This window comes from Amblyraja radiata, chromosome 37 (genome assembly GCF_010909765.2).
Source record: "Amblyraja radiata isolate CabotCenter1 chromosome 37, sAmbRad1.1.pri, whole genome shotgun sequence".
Lineage (NCBI taxonomy): Eukaryota > Metazoa > Chordata > Chondrichthyes > Rajiformes > Rajidae > Amblyraja > Amblyraja radiata.
In genome coordinates this window covers 2,212,191-2,224,723 of record NC_045992.1, presented here as the reverse complement: position 1 = coordinate 2,224,723, position 12,533 = coordinate 2,212,191, and the positions used below count along the sequence as shown (strand labels likewise).

General features: G+C 46.2%; 1 protein-coding gene across 1 annotated transcript in view; it reads left to right on the top strand.

Annotated features, from left to right (window-relative positions):
* The window catches only part of zcchc24 (zinc finger CCHC-type containing 24), a 122,488-nt gene that overhangs the window by 99,350 nt on the left and 10,605 nt on the right, over window positions 1–12,533 (top strand). Inside the window, exon 3 of the mRNA XM_033012839.1 lies at window positions 2,767–2,931. Within this exon, the coding sequence (XP_032868730.1) occupies window positions 2,767–2,931 (165 nt within the window). The remainder of the gene's footprint in view (window positions 1–2,766; window positions 2,932–12,533) is intronic.

Genomic DNA, 12,533 nt, shown 5'->3' with positions numbered 1-12,533 from the left:
TGATGGGCTGAATGGCCTCATTCTGCTCCTATCACATATGGGCTTATGACTTACGTGCGTCTTGAGAAAGAAGAGTAGAAATGTGTAAGTCCCTCGTACAGAGTACAGGTGCCGGAGTTGGTCACCGTTCCAATGAGTGAGGCTGAGAACGGAAATAATCGGATGATGTGATGATAAATAAAAAGGCTTTCAAAATGTTAAGTGGGAACCATGTGTATCACTCAACAGTGACATGAAACAGGCTAGATAGACACAGAAATCTGGAGTAACTTAACGAGTCAGTCAGCATCTCTGGAGCGAAGGAATAGGTCATAAGGAGTAGGAGTAGAATTAGGCCATTCGGTCCATCAAGTCTACTCCGCCATTCAATCATGGCTGATCTATCTCTCCCTCCTAACCCCATTCTCCTGCCTTCTCCCCATATCCTTTGGCACCCGTACTAATCACGAATTGAGTCTGAAGAAGGTTGTCGACCCGCAACATTACCCATTCCTTCTCTCCAGAGAAGCTGCCTGTCCCGCTGAGTTACTCCAGCATTTTGTGTCTATCTTCGGTGTAAACCAGCATCTGCAGTTCCTTCCTACACATGAAACCGGCTCACAGACATCTTAGAGGCAACACAAAACAGTGACCTTGATGGGGCAAGGTTAATGGGATGGGACTTTGTATTTTTGTTTGGTTGAAATAATACTTCTAATAATAATCAGATCGACCAAATACCTTAAGGCAGTATAAGGTTCAAGTGCTCCTAAAATTACTGTTTCAAATTAGCTGTGAAATGATAGGCACTGGATATTATCAGTGTGTGGAAACATTAGCAAGGGCAGGGTTATTGAGTCCAGAAGCTGGGAATAACTTTCTCTCTGAGTGGACTTTTATATAGCCCAGGCCAACGTGCAAACCAGCCTCCTATCCATGGACTCCATCTATACTTCCCGCTGCCTCGGCAAGGCCAGCAGCATCATCAAGGACCAGTCTCACCCCGGTCACTCCCTCTTCTCCCCTCTCCCATCAGGCAAGAGGTACAGAAGTGTGAAAACGCACACCTCCAGATTCAGGGGCAGCTTCTCCCCGGCTGTTATCAGGCAACTGAACCGTCCTCTCACCAACTAGAGAGCGGTCCTGACCTCCCATCCACCTTGGCACTATCTTTAATCTGACTTTAGTGGACTTTTAAATCTCTCCCTGCACGGGAGACCCGACCTTTTCTTTGTCGGGTCTCTGTTGTCGTTGGGGCTGCAACGAGGAGCGGCCTCCAACAGGAAGACCGGGGGCTGTGGTGCCGACTACTCACCTCACCGTCGCGGAGCTGGCCGAGTCCAGAGCGGGTGGAGCTGTGGTGGATGCTGCTGCGGCCCGACCCCCGGAGATTCGGTGGCTGCAACTGCGGGTTTGGCGGGCGGCACCGGGAGCCCGCGGGTCCCTGGAGGGAGACCGCTTTTCAGGGCTTCCGCAACGGCCACTTCTCCCGCCCGAGTTGCGGGGTTGAAGAGCACCTGAGCGGGGCCTTACAGCACCGCACCGCGCGGCTTGGAATGGCTGCGGGACTGCGAGCGCGTGCCGGGGGCTCTAACACCAAGACCCGGTGTGCGACCTTGCATCACCCGGCGTGGCTTTAATGGCTGCGGGACAATTCGCCATCGCCCGCCGGGGGCTTTGACTTTGACTTTGACTCTGACATCGGGGGGGAGAGTGCAGTGGAGAGATAAGTTTTTTTGGCCTTCCATCACAGCAATGTGATGGATGTTTATGTAAATTATGTTGTGTCTTGGGTCTATTTGTTTGTAATGTATGGCTGCAGAAACGGCATTTCGTTTGGACCTCAAGGGGTCCAAATGACAATAAATTGAATTGTATTGTATTGTATTGTATTTACCTTGCACTAAACGTTATTCCCTTAATCCTTCATCTGTACACTGTGGACTGCTTGATTCTAATCATGTACAGTCTTTGTGTTGACTGGACAGCATGCGGCCAAAAGGCTTTTCACTGTACCTCGGTACAGGAAGGTACAGGAGCCTGAAAACTGTAACGTCCAGGTTCAGGAACAGATTCTGCCCTACAGCCATCAGGCTATTAAACATGGCAACAAATAAGCTCCAAACTACAACAGTCTATTATTAATATCAATGCACTACTATTGTTGGTTTTTTGAGTATGTGTGTATGTATATGTGTGTGTGTGTGTGTACTTGTGCGGGTATGTGTATACAGGTATATACACTTAACTTTGTTTTCTCTCGTTTATCATATTGGTTACAGTGTACTATGTTCACATATTCTGTTGTGCTGCAGCAAGCAAGAATTTTCAATGTTGTATCTGGGACATATGACAATAAAACACTCTAGACTCTTGATATTTGGAGTGTGGGGGAGAACCCATGCAGTTACGGGGAGAACGTGCAAACTCCGTACAGACAGCACCCATGGTCAGGATGGAACCCGGGTCTCTGGCGCTGCGCCACCGTGCCGCCCTTAGTAGAAGCCATATTTGGTGATCTAAGTGGAGATTGGTAGATTTGGGAAATCCACGCTAGACAATGTACACAAAACCAGGAATGGAAACAGAAAATGTGAACAATACTATGCAGGTCCGGCAGCACCTGTGGAGAGAGAAGCAGTGTGCCTGACCTGCCAAGATTTAACTGCATTTTTCCCTCAGATTTTCAGCATCTGCAATATTTTGTGTTTTGATCAGACGGAGTAGAGAAGGCGCACAAAACTCACGGCCATTTTAACGTGTCCTTGTGTCTGTTTTATATTGTAGGCTCGACCCAAAGGAGAAGGGCTGACCCCCTACCAGGGGAAGAAGCGCTGCTTCGGTGAATACAAGTGCCCCAAGTGCAAGCGGAAATGGATGAGTGGGAACTCCTGGGCCAACATGGGGCAAGAGTGCATCAAGTGCCACATTAATGTTTACCCCCACAAGCAGGTAAGGAGCACCTGTGCACACGCATGGTCCAGTGGCGCCTTCATTGGCAAATACACCCCTTTGTGTATTGTGTGTACATCTTGCAGCTTCTTTGAATGTTGGTTTGTCTACATTTGGAGTATTGCGAAGACAGTGTTGGAGTAACTGAGTTCAGTTTAGTTTATTGTCACGTGTACCGAGGTACAGTGAAAAGCTTCTGTTGCATGCTAACCAGTCAGTGGAAAGACAATACATGATTACAATCGAGCCATTTACAGTGTATAGATACATGATAAGGAAATAACGTTGAGTGCAAGGTAAAGCCAGTAATATCTGATCAAAGATAGTCCAAGGGTCACCAAAGAGGTAGATAGTAGTTCAGGACTCTCTGGTTGCGGTACGATGATTCAGTTGCCTGATAACTACTGAGAAAAACTGTCCCTGAATCTGGAGGTGTTCGTTTTCACACTTCTATACCTTTTGCCCGATGGGAGAGGGGAGAGGGGAGAAGAGGGAGTGGCCAGGGTGCGACACGTCCTTGATTACAATCGAGCAGTTCCCTCTGACACGACTGGCTCCTTGTATCCACCATCCTCGGTGGGAAGACGTTGCCCGTCACACTCTGTAACTTGCCCCGGACATGTGGCTTGTGGGTGAGGAAGTGGTGTAACATAAAACGAATGTGAACGGGTGATCAATGGTCAGCATGGACTCGGTGGGCCGAAGGGCCTGTTTCCACACTGTCTCTCTAAACCACATAAACGCCGATAAACTTCCTTGAAACATTCAGGAAGCAGACAAACACAAAATGCTGCAGGAACTCAGCAGGACAGGCAGCATTATGTGTATATTGAACTGAACTGTTCTGTATTTATGCTTACAATATTCTGTTGTGCTGCAGCAAGCAAGAATGTCATTGTCCTATCTGGGACACATGACGATAAACTCTCTTGACTTGACATCTCAGGAGAGAGGGAGTGAATGACTTTTTCAGATCCTGAAGAAGGTCTGAAGAAGGGTCTCGACCCAAAACGTCACCCATTCCTTCTTCTCTCCAGAGATGCTGCCTGTCCCACTGAATTCCTGCAGCATTTTGTGTCTATCTTCACTGTAAACCAGCATCTGCAGTTCCTCCCTACACAGGTAGCAGACAAGGCACGTCACATCAGCCACACCTCTGTGAGTTTTCTTTACCAGTGTAAAGCAAGAGTTGTGGTCTTGGCTCAGTCTGAGAGGGATAAGCTCGTACATTGATTGAAACCGACAACTGAGAGAGTCGTGGGTAAACACTTGGTGCACTCAGTCCAAACAGCTTGTCTGAAAATATCTGGCCTGCATTTTGTTAAACAAACAACGCTCTGTTTTAGAGTGAGTTGGGACCACGATAGAACTGGGAATGAGAAAAAAAACAAGTTAGTTTAAATTCTAAAGGGCCTGTCCCACTTGCCGATTTTTCTCGGCGACTGCCGGCATCATTGACTGACGTATCAGGTCACTGAAATATTCACGGCGTGATGATGTTTGATGCGCGGTGTTTTTTCAAGTGTCGCGACATTTTTTTGTCACTGGTGGATTTTGAAATGTTCAAAATCTTTTGGCGACACTGTTATGACGCCGGCAGTCGCCGAAAAAAAATCGCCAAGTGGGACAGGCCCCTTAGGGTCTTAATATGGAATTCATCCTCTTGAGATGTCCATCTCTCTGCCTGTGACGGAACTGTCCATTTCTGCTGTAACTTGTCCATCTCAAGACTCAAGATTGTTTCCTTGTCATATGTAGCAGCAATGGAACAAAGAAATGGAAAGGAAAAAACACAAAGTGCTGGAGTAACTCTCCCCATAACCTCTGACACCCGCACTAATCAAGAATCTATCCATATCTGCCTTAAAAATATCTATTGACTTAGCCTCCACAGCCTTCTGTGGCAAAGAATTCCACAGATTCACCACCCTCTGACTAAATACATTTCTCCTCATCTCATTCCTCAAAGAACGTCCTTTAATTCTGAGGCTACGACCTCTAATCCGAGACTCTCCCACTAGTGCAAGGGTTCCCAACCTGGGGTACAATTTCCTACGTCTGTAGGAAATTGTCTTTGCTTGTATGGCCGTGGAAACAGAGTTTCGTTTGAGCCTCATTGACGTTCAAATGACATGTAATAAATATTGATTGATTTACCACTAGGGGTACATTTCGCTTACCCAAGGGATAAATGTGTTGATTCAGGATTTGTACATATTTTCTCTCATTGACTGATTGTGTTTGGTTCTGGTATACCGGTATCTGGTCATCATTAGTTTCTTTTTTGTTTTTTTAAATTTAATTTTATTAGAAGCAATTGTACAGGAATAAGGCAATCGACATGAAAGTTATACAATTATTGTACAGCTCAATTTTTAACCTTGAAACCTAAATCAAAAAAAATCAAAAAAAGGAGAGAATGAAGAAAAATAAGTAAAATATAATAAAGGAAAGAAAAGACCCCTAAACTACCAGTGCAAGAGGAACGAAAAGAAATAAGAAAAGAGAAGATGGAGATATATCTCCATCTTCTGTTCATCAAGACCTACACCAAACCCAAACCAATTAGAAGCAGACGAGGGCATTCGATCCAATTTGTGATCCCAGCTACAAAGACAGATGTGTACAGCAATTCGTTCTTCCCCCGCACAATTAAAGCATGGAATAATCTCCACCCTTCTATAGTTACCCAACCAGATGTAACTAAATTTAAAGTAGCTCTTTCTTCCCAATAACCCTTTCTGGCTTAAGTCCTCCCTCCACCACCTCCAGTTTAAATTCCATTTGGAATATTTTGGAGGACCAAGAAACCAAGAACTAAGAACCATTCATAAACATTTAATAACATTGTTGTGTGCTATTGAAGTTGCCGGGGGTAAACGGGACGGGAAAGGTTGGGATCCCCTGCACTTTGGGTCGGAACTCTTCTTCAGACTGATTGTGGTGGGGAGGTGGGGTTGGAAAGCTGGAAGAGAGGAGGGGCAGGTGGGTACAGGAGAAGGGGGATCTTAGATAGGCAGATGGTTAGTATAGTGTGTAGGGTAGTGTTAATGTGCGGGGATCGCTGGTGGATGTGGACTCGGTGGGCCGAAGGGCTCTAAAATTGACTCTATCTATTCCTCTCAGGATCTTATACATCTTTGATTGAGTTGTCGCCCTGACACCAAGCCCATTAACCATTTGACCAGACAACCTCCATAACTTGTCCTAGGGTGACCCTGACCTCACCTCACTACAGATACTTCCTGTATCCTATCCATCCCCTCCCCACCCCCCAACTTTACTCCAACTATTTTCAGCACAATGTTTAAAATTTTACAACAGTAATGTTTCATTTCTTCCGAAGCGACAGAGCTTCATGTTCAGTTCAGTTTAGTTTATTGTCACGTGTACCGAGGTACAGTAAAAAGCTTGTTGCATGCTATCCAGTCAGCGGAAAGACAATACATGATTACAATCGAGCCATTTACAGTGTACAGATACATGATAAGGGAATGACGTTTATTGCAAGGTAAAGTCTGATCAAAGATAGTCCGAGAGTCTCCAATGAGGTAGATGGGAGGTCAGGACCTCTCTCTGGTTGTGGTAGGATGATTCAGTTGCCTGATAACAGCTGGGAAGAAACTGTCCCTGAATCTGGAGGTGTGAGTTTTCACACTTCTGTACCTCTAGCCTGATGGGAGAGGGGAGAAGAGGGAGTGGCCAGGGTGCGACTGGTCCTTGATGATGCTGCTGGCCTTGCCGAGGCAGCATGAGGTGTAGATGGAGTCAATGGTCCTAATTAATCCTCTGGTGTGTGTGTGTGTGTGTGTCGCTGTAACGTGGCTGAGCTGCCCTTCACCCTCAGTGTGGGGTTCAGTTCCTGTTAGACAGGGCGTGCCTTTGGAATGTTTTAAGGGGGTGGAAATTTACCGAAAATGCCTGCAATTGTAAGTGGGAAAGTTTGTATTTAATTAGCACCTTTAACAGTGGCCAAAGCATTTCACAGTGAATGCAAAACTCCTTCAACTGAAGCCACTGGTGGTCACATTGCAACCAATTTATTCTCAAAAGACGGTCAAGAAATATATGACCAGATTATCTGCTTTAAATTGTATGAAGTGAAGGTTAATTGCCGTAAGCAGTGCGATTTTAGGAGAATTACGTTCTTTGTAAAGATACAGGCTCTTCGGACCACCGAGTCCGCGCCCACCAACACTAGTTCTATGTTATCCCACTTTATCATCCACTCCCTACACACTTGGGGCAATTTATGGAGGCAAATTAATCTACAAACATGCACGTCTTTGGGATTTGGGAGGAAACCGGAGCACCCGGATGAAACCATCATGGTCGCAGGGAGAACATGCAAACTCCACACAGATAGCACCCGAGGTCAGGATTGAACCCGGGGCTCTAGTGTTGTGAGCTAGCAGCTCTACCAGCTGCACCACTGTGCCGCACACTTTAGATATGCACATCATTTTCACCCAGTTAGATATCTGCAAATGGTCATACATCCCCTTTACATAAGGGTGAGCAGTGTAAAGCCCCTGACCCACGTAGGAGACCTAAACAGCAACCTCTGGTGACCTTGCCCGTCACCCAAAAAAAAAATCAAGGTCGAGGTGACCTGCAACCTCCTACCACCTCCCACGCATATGTTGAAAACCTTCCTCGACTATGAAGAAAACCGGCTTCGACTAGACCTGCGACTGAAAAACTATCGATTTTTAAAACGGCAACCTTTAGTCGAGGCCGGTTTTAATCATGATGAAAAAATAGCAGCAACCTCGATGAAGCCTCGACCACGTGGAAACCACTTTCAACCATTAGGGAGAGTGACCAAAACCTCCGGTGACCTCATGGAAACCATGAGTGGCGGGCAAGGTCACCAGAGGTTGCTGTTTAGGTCTCCTAAGTGGGACAGGGGCTTAACTCAGATAATCCAGCTTCTAATTGTTCAGAAGTCCTGATAGATGGTGGATACCAGAGCTATGAGGCAGCAGTTTCACCAGCAATATAATAATACAATACAATGTAATGTACAGGGAAAGAAGAAACTGCAGATGCTGCAATCTTGAAATACATGTTTCCACCAAAACGCACCCCCCCCCCCCTTCTGAATTCTAGTAATTACAGAACTAGCCAGTCCAACTTCCTCAAAAGAAAACCTGCCTTTTCCAACTATTAGACCAGTAAATCTTCTCCCAACTTCCAACACATTGACATCCTTCCTTAAATAGGAAGCCCAGTTCTTACACTGTACTCCTGGGAAAGAAAATACTTCTGTGCATTCACCATATAACCATATAACAATTACAGCACGGAAACAGGCCATCTCGGCCCTACAAGTCCGTGCCGAACAACTTTTTTCCCTTAGTCCCACCTGCCTGCACTCATACCATAACCCTCCATTCCCTTCTCATCCATATGCCTATCCAATTTATTTTTAAATGATACCAACGAACCTGCCGCCACCACTTCCACTGGAAGCTCATTCCACACCGCTACCACTCTCTGAGTAAAGAAGTTCCCCCTCATGTTACCCCTAAACTTCTGTCCCTTAATTCTGAAGTCATGTCCTCTTGTTTGAATCTTCCCTATTCTCAAAGGGAAAAGCTGATCCACATCAACTCTGTCTATCCCTCTCATCATTTTAAAGACCTCTATCAAGTCCCCCCTTAACCTTCTGCGCTCCAGAGAATAAAGACCTAACTTATTCAACCTTTCTCTGTAACTTAGTTGTTGAAACCCAGGCAACATTGTCTATTCGCCCTATCTATTCGCCTCATGATTTTACACAGCTCTCAGAGATCACACCTCAGCCTCCAGGACTGAAACCCCAGCCCGCCCAACCTCACCCTACAGTTCATGGTGACATCCTTGTAAATTATCTCTGCACTCTTCCCTGCTAAATGGCATCCTTCCTATATCAGGAAGACCAAAACTGAACCTGGAGGAAGTTGTGCCGGGATTTTAACAAGTTGTGCCATGAACCCAAGTTGAGTGGAGGTAGGCTCGAACCAACATTTGTCCAATTGATGAAATGAATGCAATAGTTGATCAGGAAAACAACGAGCCTGGTCTCTTTGCATTGAGTTTACATCTCAGTCCTTCCAATTGGAAGTCATTACAGTGATGCCATCTCGGCCTTTAAGGTCTGCACATACGGCTAGGAACATCGGGCCTCCGTAGAGGCAACTGTGGAGGCCTCAATAGGCCCGACTATGGGTGAACTGGGGTTGGGGACTGGACTTTGTGCCTTCCCTCATGGTGGGAGCCATTGTGGGGGGATGTTCTTTATGTTTAAATCTCTTGTTAATGTTATGTCTGTATTCTTTCTTTATGTGCTGCATTGGCAAGAAGCATTTCACTACACCTAGGTGTATGTGACCAATAAATAACCTTTGAACCTTTGAACCTTAACTCTTTGAAGAGTAAATGGACTGGCAATGCTAAATAAGGGAATTGCAGTTCGACAATAAAATAAGAGGCTTCGCAAGTTGGGATGATCTTGGATCTGAAGGACATTTTTTTAATTTTCAAGCAAATGTATTCCTCTCAGGCCCACGCAATGTATAAACAATGTTGTTGTGAAATTTTAAGCTCTCCAATAATTTAACTTCTGCTTAATCTAACTGGGCGCCAACTAACATCCACACTTCTTAAGCGGTGATTATGTCAATCAGCCTCTGGGTAGTGGGATTACTGGGAGCTAAACCATCATTAAAATGGATATGAGCAATTGCCAAAGGCAGATTGTTGATGCTTGACTCCATTTTGGAAGGAGTCCAGCTTTTAGAATTGTGACCCTTGCCAAATAAATATCCAATAGGAAGTCTAGTGGACAGGCTTAAATTAATTGGGGAGTAACTGAAGAAAGCAGCGGTGATGTGCTCTGCCAAGCTCTGATGGTAAATAGGATTGGTGGCTTCCCATAATGTGACGTAGCCTAGTGATGTGGGGAAACCATTGATCAGAAACCATAGGGGCGGCACAGTGGCGCAGCGGTAGAGTTGCTGCCTTACAGCGCATACACACCCGGGTTCGATCCCAACTACGGGTACTGTCTGTACGGAGTTTGTACGTTCTCCCCGTGACCTGCGTGGGTTTCCGTCGAGATCTTCGGTTTCCTCCCACACTCATCAAAGACGTGAAGGTTTGTAGGTTAATTGGCTTGGTAATTGTGTAAATTGTTCCTAGTGTGTGTAGAATAGTGTTAATGTGCGGGGATCGTTGGTCAGTGTGGACTCGGTGGGCCGTAGGGTATGTTTTCGCGCTCAGGGGTGGAAATTGCTATCAAAACATGGGGGGGGGGCACACAATTTCTTGGTGGCTCCGCATGCGCACACACACACACACACACACACACACACACACACACACACACACACACACACACACACACACACACACACACACACACACACACACACACACACACACACACACACACACACACACACACACACACACACACACACACACACACACACACACACACACACACACACACACACACACACACACGGCTTTGGAGGCTTCAGCCGTGGGCCCTCTGTGAAACATCACCTATCCATGTTCTCCGCAGATGCTGCCTGACCCGCTGAGTTACTCCAGCACTCTGTGAAACGTCACCTATCCATGTTCTCCACAGATGCTGCCTGACCCGCTGAGTTACTCCAGCACTCTGTGAAACGTCACCTATCCATGTTCTCCACAGATGCTGCCTGACCCGCTGAGTTATGGTGCACCAGCATCTGTGAAGCTAAGGAAATAGGCAACGTTTCGGGCCGAAACCCTTCTGGAAATAGGCAACGTTTCGGGCCGAAACCCTTTTGGGTTTCGGTCCGAAACATTGCCTATTTCCTTAGCTCCATAGATGCTGCTGCACCCGCTGAGTTACTCCAGCACTCTGTGAAACGTCACCTGTCCATGTTCTCCACAGGTGCTGCCTGACCCGCTGAGTTACTCCAGCACTCTGTGAAACGTCACCTATCCATGTTCTCCACAGATGCTGCCTGACCCGCTGAGTTACTCCAGCACTTTTTCCAACCTTTCTATTTGTTGTTGTATGTATTCTTGTATCCATCATTTCCAGATGCTGCTTATTCTTTCAGCTTTGTGTGAACAAGGAAGGAATTCCATTGCTCCCTGTTATAAGGAATGGTGAATGAGAGTGATTATTTTGTTGGCGTATGTACCAAATATGAACGGGAACAATGACATTATTTGCTGCAGTTTCTAAGATTAATGATAATCGACTAATCTGAAACGGAATCTCAGTCTGATATATCAGCCTTCTTTGCTCTCAGTTTGATTGCCAACTCGACCTCCCTATCACTAGTGATTTGGGTGAAGAATTCACAACAAAGAAACTGCTTCTTATCTCAGTTCCAAATAAATTCCAGATCTCGCCACCTGAGCCCATGGAAACATTGTCCTTGTGCTTCCTCTACCAAGCAGAATTTCATGTCAATCAGATCCGCAATCAGCCATTTTCGCGAGGAACTACAGATGCCAGTTTACACCGAAGGCAGACACAAAATGCTGGAGTTACTCAGCGGGACCGGCAGCATCTCTGGAGAGAAGGAATGGGTGCCGTTTCGGATCGAGACCCTTAACACGACATCTGCAGTTCATTCCTGCACAGCTCACTACGAAATCGCTGCAAGGTTTGCCGAGCTTGAAGAAGTTCTCCTTCTCTCTCCGACGAGAGTTAAAGGGTCCCGACACGAAACGTCACCCATTCCTTCTCTCCAAAGGTGCTGCCTCTCCCGCTGTGAGTTACTCCAGCATTTTGTGCCGATCATCATTTGTCTAACTTTGGCTCAAGTGTAGACTTCGTCTGCTTCATCTCTTGAATTCCCCCACATTTGTAACTGGGTAAGCACCCTTTATGGGCGACTATTGGCATACCTTGGCAAGGTACGCAAGCAAAGGATTTCACTGTGACAATAATGTATTCAATTCAATTCCCACCGTGGATCAAACTGGTGAACTTCACTTGCACTCTTTCTTATAAGTGTTTTCTTCCTTTGTTGGTGAGACTCCTGACGGGCACCCGAAAAAGGGACCACATCACCCCGATCCTGGCCTCTCTCCACTGGCTCCCTGTGTGGTTCCGAATAAATTTCAAGACCCTCCTTTATGTCTACAAAGCCCTTAACGGGCTTGCCCCCACCTACATTAAAAGTCTGCTCACCCACCACTCCACCTCCAGGTCCCTCAGATCGGCCGACTTGGGGTTACTGAACATCCCGTGGTCTAGGCAGAAGCTCAGAGGCGACCGCACCTTTGCGGTTGCAGCTCCTAGACTGTGGAACAGCATCCCCCCTTCCCATCAGAACTGCCCCCTCCATCGACTCTTTTAAGTCAAGACTTAAAACTCATCTTTACTTCCAAGCCTTTCTTGACGTCCTCTGAGGGAGGGCTACATGTATGTAGAGATGTATGTACTTAATCTATGAACCAATGTTGTATAACATTAGTAACTCCACCAATGTAAAGCACTTTGGCCAACGAGAGTTGTTTTTTAAATGTGCTATAGAAATAAAAGTGACTTGACTTGACTAGACTTGACAAGTCCCTAGCACAAAGTTCCAGGTGCAGTGTCTCCA